This window comes from Rattus norvegicus, chromosome 2, assembly GCF_021556685.1.
Source record: "Rattus norvegicus strain SHRSP/BbbUtx chromosome 2, alternate assembly SHRSP_T2T, whole genome shotgun sequence".
Classification (NCBI taxonomy): Eukaryota; Metazoa; Chordata; class Mammalia; order Rodentia; family Muridae; genus Rattus; species Rattus norvegicus.
Window position 1 is genome coordinate 103,846,452 of NC_141535.1, and position 18,009 is coordinate 103,864,460.

The 18,009-nt window shown below is 42.2% G+C and overlaps 1 protein-coding gene across 6 annotated transcripts in view; it reads right to left on the reverse strand.

The window, feature by feature from the left end:
- Nucleotides 1-10,833, reverse strand: part of Gyg1 (glycogenin 1) — a 41,860-nt gene extending 31,027 nt beyond the window's left edge. For 2 of the 6 annotated variants that reach the window (XM_087635079.1, XM_087635074.1), the window contains exons 1-4: nt 10,768-10,833; nt 8,508-8,638; nt 5,257-5,431; nt 4,844-5,006 (exon numbers count right to left, since the gene is read on the reverse strand). In XM_087635079.1, coding sequence (XP_087491205.1) covers nt 4,844-5,006; nt 5,257-5,431; nt 8,508-8,512 — 343 coding nt within the window. In that variant the 5' untranslated portion in view covers nt 8,513-8,638; nt 10,768-10,833. 6 annotated transcript variants of the gene reach the window in all.
- Nucleotides 10,834-18,009: the final 7,176 nt, after the last annotated feature.

Consider the following 18,009-nt stretch of genomic DNA (forward strand, 5'->3'; position numbering starts at 1 on the left):
CTCGGACTTAACACTTGCCCCTAAGGAAAAATAGATGCTAGTCACAAATGAAGTATGTTGTCTCTAGTTGTAAATTCTGATTAGTTCAGACACTTGGGGGAAGAAAGGGAAGTCAAGCCTGGTTTGCCATATTAGGATGCTTCTCCTGGCCTGAGGCAATTGGTGAGGGATGTGACTGAAGGCTGATGATTAGAAGAATAGCAGGCACATTCCTTCTCATTAGAAGGGCTTTAAAAGCAGCTGCAAAAGCTCAGCCATCAGCAGCCCATGTGGCTTGTCAGAGACACCAGGCTCCAATCTTTTGAATGTGACCAAGAGATTAAGCAGGACTTTGAAGATACTCAGACAGATACAATGATCTGCTAACAAGCTTTCTGTGGCAGCAACCTGACACTGCTGATACTCGAGGCCCTGATAAATATATATGAAAGGAGAAGGGGCACCCTGTGAGTGTTAGAAGATGTGCACAAGAGAAAGGAGTATCTGAAAATGTTTGCCTCCATGCCCATGGCTTAACACCTTAGCAACAACAAATATTTTATTTGTGCAGCTCTAGCTGGTCTGAAACTTGTTATGTAGACAAGGCTGAACTCAGAGCTGTGCCCCTTCCTGTTAAAGTGTGTGCTGTCATGCCAAGCAACAACGTTAAAAATATGTTTATATACTGGGATAGAGAGATGGTTCAGTAGACAAGAGTACTTGGTGCTCTTGCAGAGGACCTAGGTGACTTACAACAATCAGTAACGCCAGGTCCAGGGGCTCTGAAGGCCTCTCTGATCTAGCTGGGCATAGGAACACATGTATGCAGACAAGATACTCATTCACATAAAAATAAATAGATCCTTGAAACGTTATATACATATTTTTAATTTTTAGAAACTATAAAGTATATTAAAATTTTGAGACAAATCATAAACTGCCACCAGAAAGTTGTTTATTGCTGGTATTAGGTTTAAGCCCCAGTAATTGCTGTCACGCAGGTGCTACTCCAAGCGAGTGACTATACATCCCTGCAGAGAAGGGCAGGCTCCTGAGGTACAGAGACAACTATCCTTGCTCTATGAAACTCAGCAACACACACCTCATGTGGAAAAAGCTTTTTAGCTAAGAGTATCTGGTTTATTCTTCTATTGAATTGAAACATGTTGAACAGCCAACTGCTTGGCTTTTTTTTTTTTCTTTTTTCTTTTTTTAACCTTTAACACCAGAGAAAACTCATTCCTTTGCCGGGAGCAAATGAAAAGAAGGCCAGTGTCTGGAAAGCTGCAGTTAAATGACGAACCATATTGCAGCATAGGAGAAGCTCAGTGGTTCAAGTTCTGACTGAAAGAGCGGAAGAAACACTTTCCAGAGGAACACTGCACACACTCAAGCTGCTTAACAATGGGCCCTCCATGACTAGGGCCTCCATAATGCACAGCGCCTCTTGGCTGCTAGCTGTTAACTCATTTTCTCTTCTTTGGTTGTATGCTGAATAATTTAATATGGCATGTGACTATTGGGATCCGAACTCCTAGCCACTAGACTAGAAGCTAGAATTCCTTTAGCTGATGAAAATCATGTGGCTTTTGAGCAGCTGGTAGGCCATCATATATATTTTAGAATTTTACTCGTATTCTAAACTTCAGAGTGGTTTAAGCTTCTGGGAAGATTAAACTTCCTTCAATTACAGGAAATGGAACAAGCTCTGCCTACGGCAAAGGTTGAGACCCAGTTGCGTTCTGCTAAAATCACTGCCTTCTACTTTTGCTAAGGCAACTAACTAGGGTAAGGTTCAGCAATGTTCCACATGCTTAAACATGGATAATAGCACATTTCCATCCTGTTTATGAGAACAAAATAGTATCAGTTAAAAGCGTGCCAGTAAAGGGGCACCCTCTTATCTGTTGGTCCCAGTGAACAGTTAAGATAATTTTCTTCAAGTTGCTTAAGCAAGACAGTGTAAGTGTATGTGTGTGTGCTTGTGTGTTGTAGTCATTAATATGTACATGCCACATGCATGTGGAGGTTCAAGATTGACACTTAGTATGTTCCTTGACTGTATGCCACCTAACCTTCATTTTGTCTCACTGATCCTGAGGCTCTTCAGTTAAGCTAGGCTGGCCAGCCAATATGTTTCAGACATCCTCCTGGGTCTGGTCCCCTGTTGCTTGGATTACACAAGGCGTCCAGCACTCTTAGTTCCCATGAGTTTCTTACATGTTCCTGAGGAACTGAACACAGGTTATTACAATTGCAGGACAGGTGCTTTACCCACTGAGAACTCTCCCCAGCCTAATTGTACTTCCTTATAGGTACAGCACGGAAAGCACAGGCATAGAACAGAGCATTTTGTCCTCAGCACTGCTGACATGGTAGGTTGGGTAGTTCACTGTGAGGAGCTTTCCTCTGTACTACAAACCATTCAGCAGCAGCAGCAGCTTCTACCCTTCAGGTGCCAGTAAGCAGTGGCTTCCCTCAGCTAAGCCAAATGTGTCCAAGCAGAATTTGGAAGGCTGGGGCAGGATGATTATGACTTTATGGCCAGCCTGGGCTTCATAAGTAGTTTAGATACATGAGAACAATCTGTCTCAAGAAAACACATTCTCTGGAAGTAGCCACACATTTCTTGGTTCTGGATGGGGGCGAGGGCAGGGGTTACAACACAGACTCATTCCTAGCTGAAAACTACTAGCACAGGATGTTAAAAAGCCAAATATTAAAATAAGAGTGAAACTTAGCCATCCTTATTCTTTGCAATGAGATTATAAAGAGCTGTAAATCCCAACTCTTCAGGCAAATAACTATACAGAATTTGAGAAATAACCTCATATGTATAGCTTGAAATGCTATGAAGTTTCAAGCTTGACTTCAGCAATGTAACAAATGTTCCACTTAACCTTTGAGACATTTAAGGTGTTTCAACTTCTCTAACTAGTTAACCGAAATGAATCTGTGTGTGTCTTCCTCTAAACCCTTAGCATTGGGATCTCGGGCCAATCCTTTACGTGGGTGATGTAGATGCAAACACAGGGCTCTGTGCTTGCATCTCAAATGCTCTTATCTTCTGAGCCACATCCCTGGACCTAAGAATGAATCTTTGATAATCAGCATTGAATCTTAATGAGAAAGCCTGGCTCAGCTTATTCTGAAAGACCCATTTACTTCAAATCAAAGGTAGGTTCTTAGGAAGAAAGAAGCTGCTGAAGCAGGCATCTGCTAATGTGCCCAGGCCTCTGGCCATCCCCGTTTCCTGCTTGTGACTCTGGCACAGTGTCAAAGGTCTGATACTGAGTCACCACTGAACAGGTTTTATGGAGGGCGTCCATTCTGTCTGCACTAAGTAGACTACCTTTTCTAAAGAACCACTACCAGCAGTTTGAAAAGGGACTGCTTTTGCATGGTCACTGTTGGCTTTGTCTTGTGAGGTTTCTGACATTATTTAAAACACTGGCCTGAAACAGAAATACACCTACTAATTCAGCTGGCCATATTCCCCACTGATGAGCTGCCTAACACATTCAAGGCTCTAGGTTCAAGATCCAACACCAGGAATAAAAAGAAAAGAGAGAAAAATGAAAGACACGGGGGCCTGTTGGGAGCACAAAGGTCCTCGTGCTCACAGAGAGCATGAGGAGACCACACTCAGGGTTGTCTCTTCAGAGGAAGCGGTGTAGAACCTGCTTCCTGCCCGAAGGGTGGAAATGAAGGTTAATGGTCTAGATGACCTCTGTGCTATCTGTATGACCGAGACCACATCAGAGCCTTCCCTAGGCCCTTTTAAGGTAACACTTGTAGCCTATCTATAGAACTTATCTTCATGGAAGAAGTGACAGCATGTTGAAAGGAGCCTCAATGTAATTATCCCTTATTGTGCACTTTGGATTGTGTTACACCAGGAAACTTTTTTCCAAATTGTACTCTACTTAAGCATGCCTAAAATAAACTATCCAGTGTCGGGCTTTATAAGTTAGGACCAACGCCGGCTACTCGGTTGTATTAAACCATATTTTATTCTTGTCTTGCTTGGATTATACTGCATGTCCTAGGGTTTGCAGAGACCCACATGGGCCTACGTTATGTACAGCTCTAGACATACTCACAGGCACAAGTAAATGCTCCCAACTTAGTCAACACTCTACTCGTCAGCTGTGAGGATACCATTTTACTTAACACATAGCTTTATAGAAAGTGAGACTTTGGAAGTAGAGACTGTTCACATAAACTTGTTTTCTGAGTTATCAGGCTGTTTTCTTAAGTTCTAATTCACAAAACACTGCATCCTTGGTAGCAATGGGTGCCAAACACTTTTGAGGTTTACTCAGGTTTAAAAACAGAAGTTATGTTTAATTCAGTGCTAGGGATTGTATCCAGGGTATCACATATTCAAAACAAGCAAGCTGCCATTATTCTTGAGCTTAGCCCTAAGACAGAAGTGTGTCATTCTGTAGTCTTTTCTCAGCTTTTAAAAACTCACTGTAATTTAGATAAGAAAAAGTCACTTAAGCATCTGCCTGGATCTGGAGAAGTACTTACCAGGCATGACTGAAGTTTGGTTTGATCCCACCAGTAAACAATAAACCCAGTTGTGATGAATACCACTTGGGGAGGTAGAGACAGGGGATCAAGGTCATCCTTAGCTACACAGTGAGTTTGAGGCCAGTCTGGACCATGTGAGACCCTGTTATAAACAAACAGGCACAAAAAGTGTCTATCTTAGTTTAGGTAACTTTGATGCAGCCATAGGGGTGTGTGTGTGTGTGTGTGTGTGTGTGTGTGTGTGTGTGTGTGAGACAGAGAAGAGAGTGAAATGTATAGAGAGACTTACTAGTCGCTTATCAAATGCAGGATAGCAGGTACATACCATCAAAACTACCTTGCTCAGAAGCAAGATGCAACAGCTGGTTATACGTTTCAATTGAGGGTTGATAGACAAAGACTCCAGAATTGAAACAGTCAGGCCACCCTGGGTCTGGTGCTGCTGACAATTCTTCTCTTTCAAAAAGATCATCAATATTTGAGAGAACCTGATTTTCAAGGAGAAAGACAAAGAAAGGCATTACAAGAATGCTTTTGCCATGGCACACCCTTCCTAGGGTGTCCTTCCTTTTACCCAACACAAAAGATGGGGACAGCTATATGGCAGCCTAGAATTACTCTCCATCACTTGGCACTCCTGATAGTGGCTTTATCTGTCATGTCTTGGCAGCATTTCTCAAATGAGTAACAGGTCTCCACTACTATGCACATCTTTTCAGCCCTTAAAGCCACACTCACCAGAGTATCTGCATCCATGAACACACATTTGGAATACTGAGTGAGTGACCAGCAGTGGAGTTTAGTCAACGTGATGCCCAACTCAGGCCTCTTCATTAAGGTTAGATGAGCAGAATCACCACTGTCCAAGACATCTACCATGATGACTTCATCAAAGACAGTCTCTAAAACTTTTCTGTAAAAATAAGTTCCAGAAAGCATCACATATACTCTTTTCCATAGCACATGATACACTTACTTTAAGACTATTCCCTTACTTCACAACCTACCAATCACAAGACAGTGTGCTTTGGCATAGAATACCCGCTTAAACCTGCCTTTATGCATTTCAGAAAAAAACTGTGTTCATGTGCACATGTAGTTAATTCCATAAGAAATGATAACTTTACAGTGCTACCTAACAAGACATTATCATAGAAGAACTTTTCTCTCTTCTGAGAGTATATCTGGTAAGCTCAATGTAACGTATAAGAGTTTTCAATGTTCAAAATGAACTAAAATTCAAAATTTAGTTAATTTTGTGCTCTCATTCATTTGAGTTCACACACAGGACAGCATGTGCATGCAGAAGTCATTAGTCACTCTCAAGAATTATCTGCCTTGGTGGTTTTTTTTTTTTTTTTTTTTTTAATTCAAGCGCAGGACGGCATGTGCATGCAGAAGTCATTAGTCACTGTCAAGAACCATCTGCCTTGTATTTTTTTTAAATGGGAAAATACCTTTGAAACATATAAGTAACATGTGTTAAGAATGTATCTCTGTCCTAGCCCATGTGTTTGACAATGAGATTCTTTTGGAATTGGCTTGACTGACTTTTGCATGTTTTAAATAAGTGATGCTGGATAATATCTGTATATGAGATGAAGCCTATAAATAATCACTTCTGCTAGAGCAATAAATCGAGAATTTCTTGAAGGTTTATATCTCTACTGGTTAGGTTTTTGCCAATTTGACACATGGTAGAGTCATTTGGGAAGAGACAGCCTCATTCGAGAAAATGTCTCCATCAGATTGGCCTATAAGCAAGTCTCTGGGGGCATTTTCATGATTGGTGGTTGATGTAAAAGGCCTAGACCTATGTAGGTGGTGCCATTCCTGGGCACTTTACTTAGGGTGGTCCTGAGTAAGCAAACCATGGAAATCAAGAGAGTGAGCAGTGTTCCTCTATGGCCTCTGCTTCAGTTCCTGCCTCCAGATCCCTGCCTGGAGCTCCTACCCGGATGATGACAGATTGTCAGTTGTAAGCCAAAAATAAAACTATTCCTCCCAACGTTGCTTTTGGTCATGGTGTTCATTAAAGCAAATGAAAGCAAATTAGACAACTGCCCTAAAGCTAATCATTGGACTGAGTACAAGGACCCCAATGGTGGAGTTAGAGAAAGGACTGAAAGAACTGAAGGGGTTTGCAACCCATAGGAAGAACAACAATTATCAACCAACCAGACCTCCCTCCATAGATCCCAGCGGACTAAAAACCAACCAATAAGTACACACAGAGGGACTCATGGCTCCAACCTCATATGTAGAAGAGGATGGCCTTGTTAGACATCAATGTTAGCAGAAGACCTTATTCCTGTCAAGGCTTGATTACCAGTGTGGTAAGAGGGGAGTGGGTGGTTTGGTGGAGAAGCACCCTTATAGAAGTAGGGGAAAGGGGGATGGGAGAGGGTTTCTAAGGGGAAACCAGGAAAGGGGATAATATTTAAAATGTAAAGACATAAAATATCCAATGAAAGAAAAGAAATTAAAAGAATTAACTAGGAGATCATTATTGTTTTAGAGTCCAGTATAACTGCTTTTAAGTGTTTAACACTTGCCATGATGAGAAGCTCATTTTGGTTTGAGAGAATTTATCTAAGAGAGAGAGAGAGAGAGAGAGAGAGAGAGAGAGAGAGAGAGAGAGAACACACTCATTCATTCCAGTGCACACACATGAGATCACATGCATGCAGAAGTCATTGGTCATTCTCAGGAATGATATGCCTTGGTATTTTTTTGTTTTTATTTTCTGAGAAATGTTTTCTCATTGGGACCTGGAACTTACTGACTAGGTTAGGATGGCCGACTAGTGAACTCTAGGGATCGAACTCTGTCTCTCTGGTGATGAGATCACAGACATACACCACCATGATGCCCAGATTTTTATATAGGTACCGAACTCAGGTTTCCATGTCTTTAGTGATGTCCTCACTAACGACACAGACACTATACCTAGCTAGAGGAAAAATGAATGATACAAACATTTACCTACTGAGAAACATGGAACAGAAGAAAAACTGGCGTTGCATTTCATCTCTTGAGTTAGATAAGCTAGATAACAAATACATTTTAGTTGAGTAACCTTTGTCTTTTTTTAAATAAGAAATGGCACCAGTGACTATATTGAGTATTGGGATCTGAGACTAGATTTGGGTGTTACACAATCCTCACTAATGGATATATCAGGAGAAAGGGTTTGAGGCACTTTTCTCAAAGAGCCATGTAGGATCAATTTCATTAATGTGGAAGATACATAAATATATGTATATGTACATTATGTATAATGCCTTATTTTTTAAAGGCTCTCAGCCTATGTTTACATTTAAAACATGTAAGGTATTCTCAATTTCTAAGAAGGCTAGGAGATTGTAAAAATAAGACAACACAAAGCTTCTGGAGCACCAAAATGTTTTTAAATTGAGTACCCAGATATTGCAAAATTGAATTCCAAAAACTCAAAATGAACTATTCCAATCAATCAGCAGCTTGTACTTCTCAGCGTGTGTCCCCTAACACATTCTGTAATAGTTTCAGAAAGACTAATACTAAGGACTTTATTCTCTCATACATAAAGGTCACTAGGTGACAAATGTCATCCAGGAATGAAAATAGTTCAATAGCACCTGAAGGTTACCTTGTTTACAGGAAACAACACAATCCTAGCTTCATTTGGGGAAAGGACAAGAAAGGGAGAGAGGACAGACAGACGTTGGCAGGATCCCCCTCAGAAGACTCAGTGAGTGGGCAGTTCTTTTCCCATCCTGAGATGGACTCAGGAAGATGGACCACAGAATAGAACCTCCTTGGAGGAATCCTGGGACATCTCCCCAAAGTTAGGAAGAAATGTCAAATTCTGTAATCTTTACCTTAGCACTGATTATCTGTCTTAGTGCTCAGTTCCCTAGGAAGGTGTGGGCTCAGTGCTACTGGTACAAGGGAGAAGAGTGTTAGTGTCCTGAGGACAAGGAGATGGACAGGCAGGTAATCTTTACCTCATGGAGTCTGAAACCTGTGGGCTGGCGAGTACAACCGTCCTCCTAGTAGTCCTGTGCTGTTTCAAAGATGAGCCCAGGACCAGCGCCCCTTTGGCATAGGCATCGTTTGTGGTGAGCGTCACAAAAGCCTGATCTTAATACAAAGAAAAAGAAGCATATCTCAGCTGGACAAGAACTTTCCCCAGGTGTCCTCTCATACCACAGTTCAGCAAAATCATCTCCTCGGAGATCAACTCTCTGTTCATGGAGCAGCAGCCCCTTTGGTGGGAGAACTCACACAGTCATCTACCTAGGAACAGGCTAAAGCCGCAGTTTAGCAGGAATGCCGGCTAACCTTCAAGACGGTCCCAACAACCACAAAACTCAAGTCCCAGTTAAGGTCTGTACACATCCTTAGAGCAAACTGTAGCCAGCACAGGAGTGAGACTGAGGAAACTGTTGATAATGAGAATGTCACGAAGCACACTTCCATACTCTTAAGAGGCCTCGTGAGTGGTATTTTCATCCAGGCAATATCCTTCTTACCCACCACCCCAGAAAGTAACTAAGCTTCTGCCTAGATTGTGGCCTTACCTCTTAGTGACCAATCACCACTGGTGAGCTTAGAAGCCAACTCTAAGTAATCTCTCTCGCTGTCTCTTCATCTCTATCCCCTTTCTTCCGTCTTTTCCTTATCTTCATCCACATTCTTCCCTGGGCTTCCAATCCACACGCTTCTGAACCTTCTGCATGTTAGACAAGTGTTCTACCGATAAACTACATCCCCAGCTTTTACTGTTTTGAGCTAGGGCTTGGCTGCATAGACCAAGCTGACCAAACAACAACCCTGTCTCCAATTCCCAAGTACTACGATTAAAGGTGTAAACCATGGCCAGCTGCCTTCACTTCTCTGGGAAAACAAGCCATATACTAACTTCCCCATTCTCCCATTCTCCCCTCCTCCCCTAACAACATGGACATACACGCCAATCTTCCCAAAGCCCCAGCTAGAAAGGAAGTCAGACATGTATTCTTTCTCCCACTGAAGGGTCCTCACTATACATATCTGCCTTTAAGATGTTTTTCAGGTTTCTTGCAAGCTCATTCTGGGACCATCTCTAAAGGGGACTTTAACATTAGCAGCTGGTGAGTATCCACAGTGCGTAGGGATACTAAGGCCCTATAGCAGTCACCTTGGGGGGGGGGGGACAGCTGCCCATGAAAAGAGTTAGGAGACTTTGTCACTGTCTCTCTCGGGTTTCCTCATTTTCCCTTGCCCATTTTCCGCTGTGGATGCTAGAAGTAGTGGGAATTCCTCTGAGCAGGGAGAGTGTTGTGGGTTGTCCTGTTTATCCAGTGCATTCCTCAGAAGCCAACCTGAAAGCCATTTTCACTAATAGGGCTATCTTTCACAACAAGCCACATACTACCAAGATGTAAAAAGTCGTGAATGCCCTACCTCCAGTCAATTATACTCTGTAATGACACCTGCTACATCCATCAACCTCGGCTGGTACTTGTCTGCGTTATTCTTAGAACATTCGGAGACAGTAACATTTCAAAAGCATTTTGCCCCCCGAAGTGCTTAAAATGAGCACAATGAATTATGTGTTAACCCCAAAGTGACCTCAGGAGGAGGTGGAGAAACGTGCAATATGAATAGGATTGAAAAATTACAGGAAGCAACACTATGCTTTCTGAGGTTAAATTAACAAATGGAGAGGCCAGATGTTATAAACTCGGGCTAAAACACCTACAAATAAACGGTAAGACCAATTGACATCTGGTGCTTTAACCTTCAGATGGCGGGTTAATTGCTGTCCCAACCCAGGCTACAGATTCACGCTTTCAGAAGGGCCGGTTACCTCTGGTGCCCAGTCCTGGGGTTCATTTGCTTAGGGCCTGACACTGTGCAACAAGTGGCACCGAGGCCCGCCCGGGGCGCTAGCCGGTTCCCGACTAGCAGCACCCGCCGCTGAGGCCTAAAAATAGGCTCAGTGTAGAGGCTAGTGTAGAGGCCAGAGCAGGGCCGCGCAAGCCGGTGTTTCCGCAGGGCGCCCGCTGTTCCCCGTGGCAAGAGCCCCTCTGGGCTCCGTGCGACCCCGGCACGCCCCGTGCCGCCCCACCCCGCCTGGCCTTCCCCGGATGCCGGAGACGGAAGCCGCCTCTCTGCAGCGCGACTCGGTCAGCAGCCAGAGAATACGGCAGTTCGCGAGCTGCCCGGAGCTTCCCGGGCGTAGGGGCGGCCCCGCCGCAGGACCCGGTTACGCGGACGTACCTGTCATAGTGTGGCCGGTGGGTCGGAGGAGCCGGGCGCCTGTAGGTGACCGCGGCCAGCAGGGAGGGCGGGAGTCCGCAGCCCGCAGCTCTTATAGCGGCCGTCACGTGGCCGCGCAGGCTCAAGCCCAGGCCGCATCCTCCCCGGTGCGCACTGCGGGCAGGGCGGCTCTGGGGACCCGCGGGCTGCTGTGCCCAGGGGACACCTGTTGGGGACTGCTCCGCGGGGGTTCGTTCTAGAGCCTGGGAAAGGAAGCAGGCAGAGCTAAACAGCCTGTGGCAAGAAAAGGAAGGGTAATGAACTTTCAACTAACAGAGACTCCTGGAAAGTCACTCCGGTTAGGTTACAGTATTCATTTAACCTGTTCAAATAGAAGAGAATGTTAACTGGAAACTGTCACAATGGTGTTGTGGCATTAACCTAAAATTAAATAGGTATTTGCCAAATATTTAGAATCTTATCATTGGTTTTATCAGGTAGTTAAGACCCTCTTACCAAGTCAAGGGAATAGGGATTACATATGGCCATATACCTGTAGGTAGGAGAAACCAGGGCTCAGAAAAGTTACTCTGCTATATAATAAGCCATAAGAGGGGAGGTAGGATTTGGACCCTAGCAGTTTCAGATCAACATCCTGTCATAGAACGCCCCAGTGCCTTTGGCATACTGGTTCTGGATAAAGGGTAGTAAGTTCCGGTAATTCTGCTTTGGTAATTCAGTTATTTCGGTTCATCTATTTCACAAATCTTGAAGGTCAATTTGTCATTTCAGAGGGAAGTTGAGAAATTGCTTTCTAATGTAGCCACACCTTGCACACAGAATTCTCCATCCCACCCACTCAGCCCAAGCACAGCAAAGGTGGTTCAGTGCTCTGCAAATCTTTTCTCAATAATGAACGGTGGCAATATCAATTCAAAGCAGGAAACAGATAACTGAAGAATAGGAAAAGGTAGCACTGCAGTCCTCAAAATAGTCCTCAACTTATAGTCGTTGCTGAACTTCCGATCTCCAACTTTATAATAGCTCAAAAGCATACATCATCAGAAACTACTCTGAATTTTGATAATTCATTGGCTAATGATATGCAATTCAGTATTCTTCCATAACACCTGCCCCAGTCCCCAGAAAGTAGTGAGATCCTTAAGGTAAACATATAAATGCTACTCTTTTGCTAAGCTATGGCATTGGGTACTAGATGTAGCAGAAGATTCTATATATTCACAGAGGGTCAATAAAGATACAGTCCCAAACCCGCCATCCTAGGGTCATATCTACATCACTGTTCCTTGGCATGTGGGCCTCTGCTGGACTCAACCAGTTTGAGTTAAAAAAAATAAAATTTTATTTTTGAGTCCAGGTCTTCTAGAGTCATTTGAATCATTTGAAAACAACACTTTATTTTTAATTGACATATATTAACTTTGTGTATTTTTGTGGTACTGTCAGTTGGGCTTACAATGTGTAATGATCAGGTTAGAGTAACCAGCATATCTATTACAAGAATATGGTGTTTTTCTTTTCTTTTCTCTTTTATTGGTAATGTTAGGGCCCAAACACAGGGTCTTGCACATGCCTGGCTTGTGCTGTACTCCAACCCTGAAACCAAGGTAATTATTTTCATTGTTGTTTGATACAAGGTCTAGTTATAGTGGCAAAGCTGGCCTCATATCTCTGGCCTAAAATGAGTCTCCTCACTGAGTCTTCTGAGTGGGAATACAGGGATACACATGGAATCGGAATCTTAAGGTCAGAGCTTTTGAAGTGTTATCCTGCACGAATCTCTTTTGAGTCCTCTTAATCTTTCCGTGCCTACTGTGGCTTGAAGGCCAATGGGCTATGTAAGGAAGACCTTCTACTACTTGGCATATACTTCATTTTCAAGAAATAGAAATTCAGGGCAAAGGGAAAACACCGTTTTCCACTTAGTCAAACCTTGTGTGCTTATGAGAATTGCTCTCTTTAGGGCATGTGAAGGCTATACTTGAATTGTACTTAAGTGGAGGAAGGGAGACAGAAGGAGGTGCTTCACAGTATGAGTTGCTCTTTTCCAGAGTAACAGATGGGTCACATAAACAAACAAACAAACAAGCAAACAAACAAATGAAAAACAAAAACAAACAAACAAAAAAACCCCACAAGGATACTTCTGCCACCAGTGCAGCTCTTAACCACCTTCTACTCTCTCATGAGTATCAGGGTGGGCTTTCCCATGATGCAGTGCTGGAGTTCAGAAGGCAAAGTCAGGACGAAAAGTCAGAGACAACTGGAAAGTGAAGAAGTTTCATTTAGGAACAGCTCCTCTACTTTTTATGTTATTTAATGATAGAGTCCCATAAAGTGTGCAGCCTTTACTGAGGCAGATTAGAAAGACAGAAAATGAAAGGGACTCTGGAAAGGAGACAGGCCTTTTACTCTGAGATCTTATTTGTAGAAACTTCAGTACAGCTGATAAAACCAAACTACTTAGCAGATAATGCATGAAGTTTTAGGACATCCCAAACAAGGATGTGAAAGACTACAATGTATTTACTTGGGGCAGAAGAATTCGCAACTTTGTATTTTACTATATTAGCACTCCAGTCTCATCTCTAAATCCTCCCACCCCCTTCCATAAAACTACTTTTATAAGCTAGTGAGACAATTCAGTGCGTAAAGGTGCTTCTTGCCAAACTAACAACCTGAGGTCAATGCCCAGGAGCCACAAAGCAGGAGAGAACTGCTCCCACAAGTTATCCTCTCTTCTCCACAGTCATACTCAACAGAAAGTTCCCACCCCCTGCCCTTCCACAATACACTAAATAAAGGAATGTAATTTAAAAATTAAAGCACAGAAAAATAAATTTATGAGTATATTTGCAGCAGAAAATTCTTTTACACAAATAAATAAGCTTATATGTTTTCAATTAACTTCTAAAATTAACATAAATTTTAATTTGTGTTTAATCTTTGAGTCTTGTAAATTATGTTCAGAAAGCCTCAGGATCCTGGATACAGCATTGTAAAGACAATAAAGTACGAGTCTTCCTTGAGAAGTATAGATATGATATGTAGAGATGCCATGCACAAATTTGAACAGTGAGGTGAGTGAACATTTTCGATTAATAGAAATTGGAGGAAGGGTATAGATATATTCCAAGATTTCAGTTTGTTGATTTTCTTATGAAACTTGGATAGCAATATTATTAACCCCTGCCAAAAAGGATTTAGGCTATATTATACATGGCTATGCCTAAGTATTAACCTGTTAAAACTATGTTAAACGAAAGTATTTAGCATACTAAGTAGTACAGAATTCATTTTTTTTTATTAACTGGAGTATTTCTTATATACATTTCAAGTGTTATTCCCTTTCCCGGTTTCCGGGCAAACATCCCCCTCCCCCCTCCCCTTCCTTATGGGTGTTCCCCTCCCAACCCTCCCCCCATTGCTGCCCTCCCCCCATAGACTAGTTCACTGGGGGTTCAGTCTTAGCAGGACCCAGGGCTTCCCCTTCCACTGGTGCTCTTACTAGGATATTCATTGCTACCTATGGGGTCAGAGTCCAGGGTCAGTCCATGTATAGTCTTTAGGTAGTGGCTTAGTCCCTGGAAGCTCTGGTTGCTTGGCATTGTTGTACTTTTGGGGTCTCGAGCCCCTTCAAGCTCTTCCAGTTCTTTCTCTGATTCCTTCAATAGGGGACCTATTCTCAGTTCAGTGGTTTGCTGCTGGCATTCGCCTCTGTATTTGCTGTATTCTGGCTGTGTCTCTCAGGAGCGATCTACATCCGGCTCCTGTCGGTCTGCACTTCTTTGCTTCATCCATCTTGTCTAATTGGGTGGCTGCATATGTATGGGCCACATGTGGGGCAGGCTCTGAATGGGTGTTCCTTCAGTCTCTGTTTTAATCTTTGCCTCTCCCTTCCCTGCCAAGGGTATTCTTTTTCCTCATTTAAAGAAGGAGTGAAGCATTCACATTTTGATCATCCGTCTTGAGTTTCATTTGTTCTAGGGATCTAGGGTAATTCAAGCATTTGGGCTAATAGCCACTTATCAATGAGTGCATACCATGTATGTCTTTCTGTGATTGGGTTAGCTCACTCAGGATGATATTTTCCAGTTCCAACCATTTGCCTACGAATTTCATAAAGTCGTTGTTTTTGATAGCTGAGTAATATTCCATTGTGTAGATGTACCACATTTTCTGTATCCATTCCTCTGTTGAAGGGCATCTGGGTTCTTTCCATTTTCTGGCTATTATAAATAAGGCTGCGATGAACATAGTGGAGCACGTGTCTCTTTTATATGTTGAGGCATCTTTTGGGTATATGCCCAAGAGAGGTATAGCTGGATCCTCAGGCAGTTCAATGTCCAATTTTCTGAGGAACCTCCAGACTGATTTCCAGAATGGTTTTACCAGTCTGCAATCCCACCAACAATGGAGGAGTGTTCCTCTTTCTCCACATCCTCACCAGCATCTGCTGTCACCTGAGTTTTTGATCTTAGCCAATCGCACTGGTGTGAGGTGAAATCTCAGGGTTGTTTTGATTTGCATTTCCCTTATGACTAAAGATGTTGAACATTTCTTTAGGTGTTTCTCAGCCATTCGGCATTCCTCAGCTGTGAATTCTTTGTTTAGCTCTGAACCCCATTTTTAATAGGGTTATTTGTTTCCCTGCGGTCTAACTTCTTGAGTTCTTTGTATATTTTGGATATAAGGCCTCTATCTGTTGTAGGATTGGTAAAGATCTTTTCCCAATCTGTTGGTTGCCGTTTTGTCCTAACCACAGTGTCCTTTGCCTTATAGAAGCTTTGCAGTTTTATGAGATCCCATTTGTCGATTCTTGATCTTAGAGCATAAGCCATTGGTGTTTTGTTCAGGAAATTTTTTCCAGTGCCCATGTGTTCCAGATGCTTCCCTAGTTTGTCTTCTATTAGTTTGAGTGTGTCTGGTTTGATGTGGAGGTCCTTGATCCACTTGGACTTAAGCTTTGTACAGGGTGATAAGCATGGATCGATCTGCATTCTTCTACATGTTGCCCTCCAGTTGAACCAGCACCATTTGCTGAAAATGCTCTTTTTTCCATTTGATGGTTTTGGCTCCTTTGTCAAAAATCAAGTGACCATAGGTGTGTGGGTTCATTTCTGGGTCTTCAATTCTATTCCATTGGTCTATCTGTCTGTCTCTGTACCAATACCATGCAGTTTTTATCACTATTGCTCTGTAATACTGCTTGAGTTCAGGGATAGTGATTCCCCCTGAAGTCCTTTTATTGTTGAGGATAGCTTTAGCTATCCTGGGTTTTTTGTTATTCCAGATGAATTTGCAAATTGTTCTGTCTAACTCTTTGAAGAATTGGATTGGTATTTTGATGGGGATTGCATTGAATCTGTAGATTGCTTTTAGTAAAATGGCCATTTTTACTATATTAATCCTGCCAATCCATGAGCATGGGAGATCTTTCCATCTTCTGAGGTCTTCTTCAATTTCTTTCCTCAGTGTCTTGAAGTTCTTATTGTACAGATCTTTTACTTGCTTGGTTAAAGTCACACCGAGGTACGTTATATTATTTGGGTCTATTATGAAGGGTGTCGTTTCCCTAATTTCTTTCTCGGCTTGTTTCTCTTTTGTATAGAGGAAGGCAACTGATTTATTTGAGTTAATTTTATACCCAGCCACTTTGCTGAAGTTGTTTATCAGCTTTAGTAGTTCTCTGGTGGAACTTTTGGGATCACTTAAATATACTATCATGTCATCTGCAAATAGTGATATTTTGACCTCTTCTTTTCCGATCTGTATCCCTTTGATCTCCTTTTGTTGTCTGATTGCTCTGGCTAGAACTTCAAGAACTATATTGAATAAGTAGGGAGAGAGTGGGCAGCCTTGTCTAGTCCCTGATTTTAGTGGGATTGCTTCAAGTTTCTCTCCATTTAGTTTAATGTTAGCAACTGGTTTGCTGTATATGGCTTTTACTATGTTTAGGTATGGGCCTTGAATTCCTATTCTTTCCAGGACTTTTATCATGAAGGGGTGTTGAATTTTGTCAAATGCTTTCTCAGCATCTAATGAAATGATCATGTGGTTCTGTTCTTTCAGTTTGTTTATATAATGGATCACGTTGATGGTTTTCCGTATATTAAACCATCCCTGCATGCCTGGGATGAAGCCTACTTGATCATGGTGGATGATTGTTTTGATGTGCTCTTGAATTTGGTTTGCCAGCATTTTATTGAGTATTTTTGCGTCGATATTCATAAGGGAAATTGGTGTGAAGTTCTCTTTCTTTGTTGTGTCTTTGTGTGGTTTAGGTATAAGAGTAATTGTGGCTTCGTAGAAGGAATTCGGTAGGGCTCCATCTGTTTCAATTTTGTGGAATAGTTTGGATAATATTGGTATGAGGTCTTCTATGAAGGTTTGATAGAATTCTGCACTAAACCCGTCTGGACCTGGGCTCTTTTTGGTTGGGAGACCTTTAATGACTGCTTCTATTTCCTTAGGAGTTATGGGGTTGTTTAACTGGTTTATCTGTTCCTGATTTAACTTCGATACCTGGTATCTGTCTAGGAAATTGTCCATTTCCTGAAGATTTTCAAGTTTTGTTGAATATAGGTTTTTATAGTAAGATCTGATGATTTTTTGAATTTCCTCTGAATCTGTAGTTATGTCTCCCTTTTCATTTCTGATTTTGTGAATTTGGACGCACTCTCTGTGTCCTCTCATTAGTCTGGCTAAGGGTTTATCTATCTTGTTGATTTTCTCAAAGAACCAACTTTTGGTTCTGTTGATTCTTTCTATGGTCCTTTTTGTTTCTACTTGGTTGATTTCAGCTCTGAGTTTGATTATTTCCTGCCTTCTACTCCTCCTGGGTGTATTTGCTTCTTTTTGTTCTAGAGCTTTTAGGTGTGCTGTCAAGCTGCTGACATATGCTCTTTCTTGTTTCTTTCTGCAGGCACTCAGCGCTATGAGTTTTCCTCTTAGCACAGCTTTCATTGTGTCCCATAAGTTTGGGTATGTTGTATCTCCATTTTCATTAAATTCTAAAAAGTTTTTAATTTCTTTCTTTATTTCTTCCTTGACCAGGTTATCATTGAGTAGACCATTGTTCAATTTCCACGTATATGTGGGCATTCTTCCCTTATTGTTATTGAAGACCAGTTTTAGGCTGTGGTGGTCCGATAGCACGCATGGGATTATTTCTATCTTTCTGTACCTGTTGAGGCCCGTTTTTTGACCAATTATATGGTCAATTTTGGAGAAAGTACCATG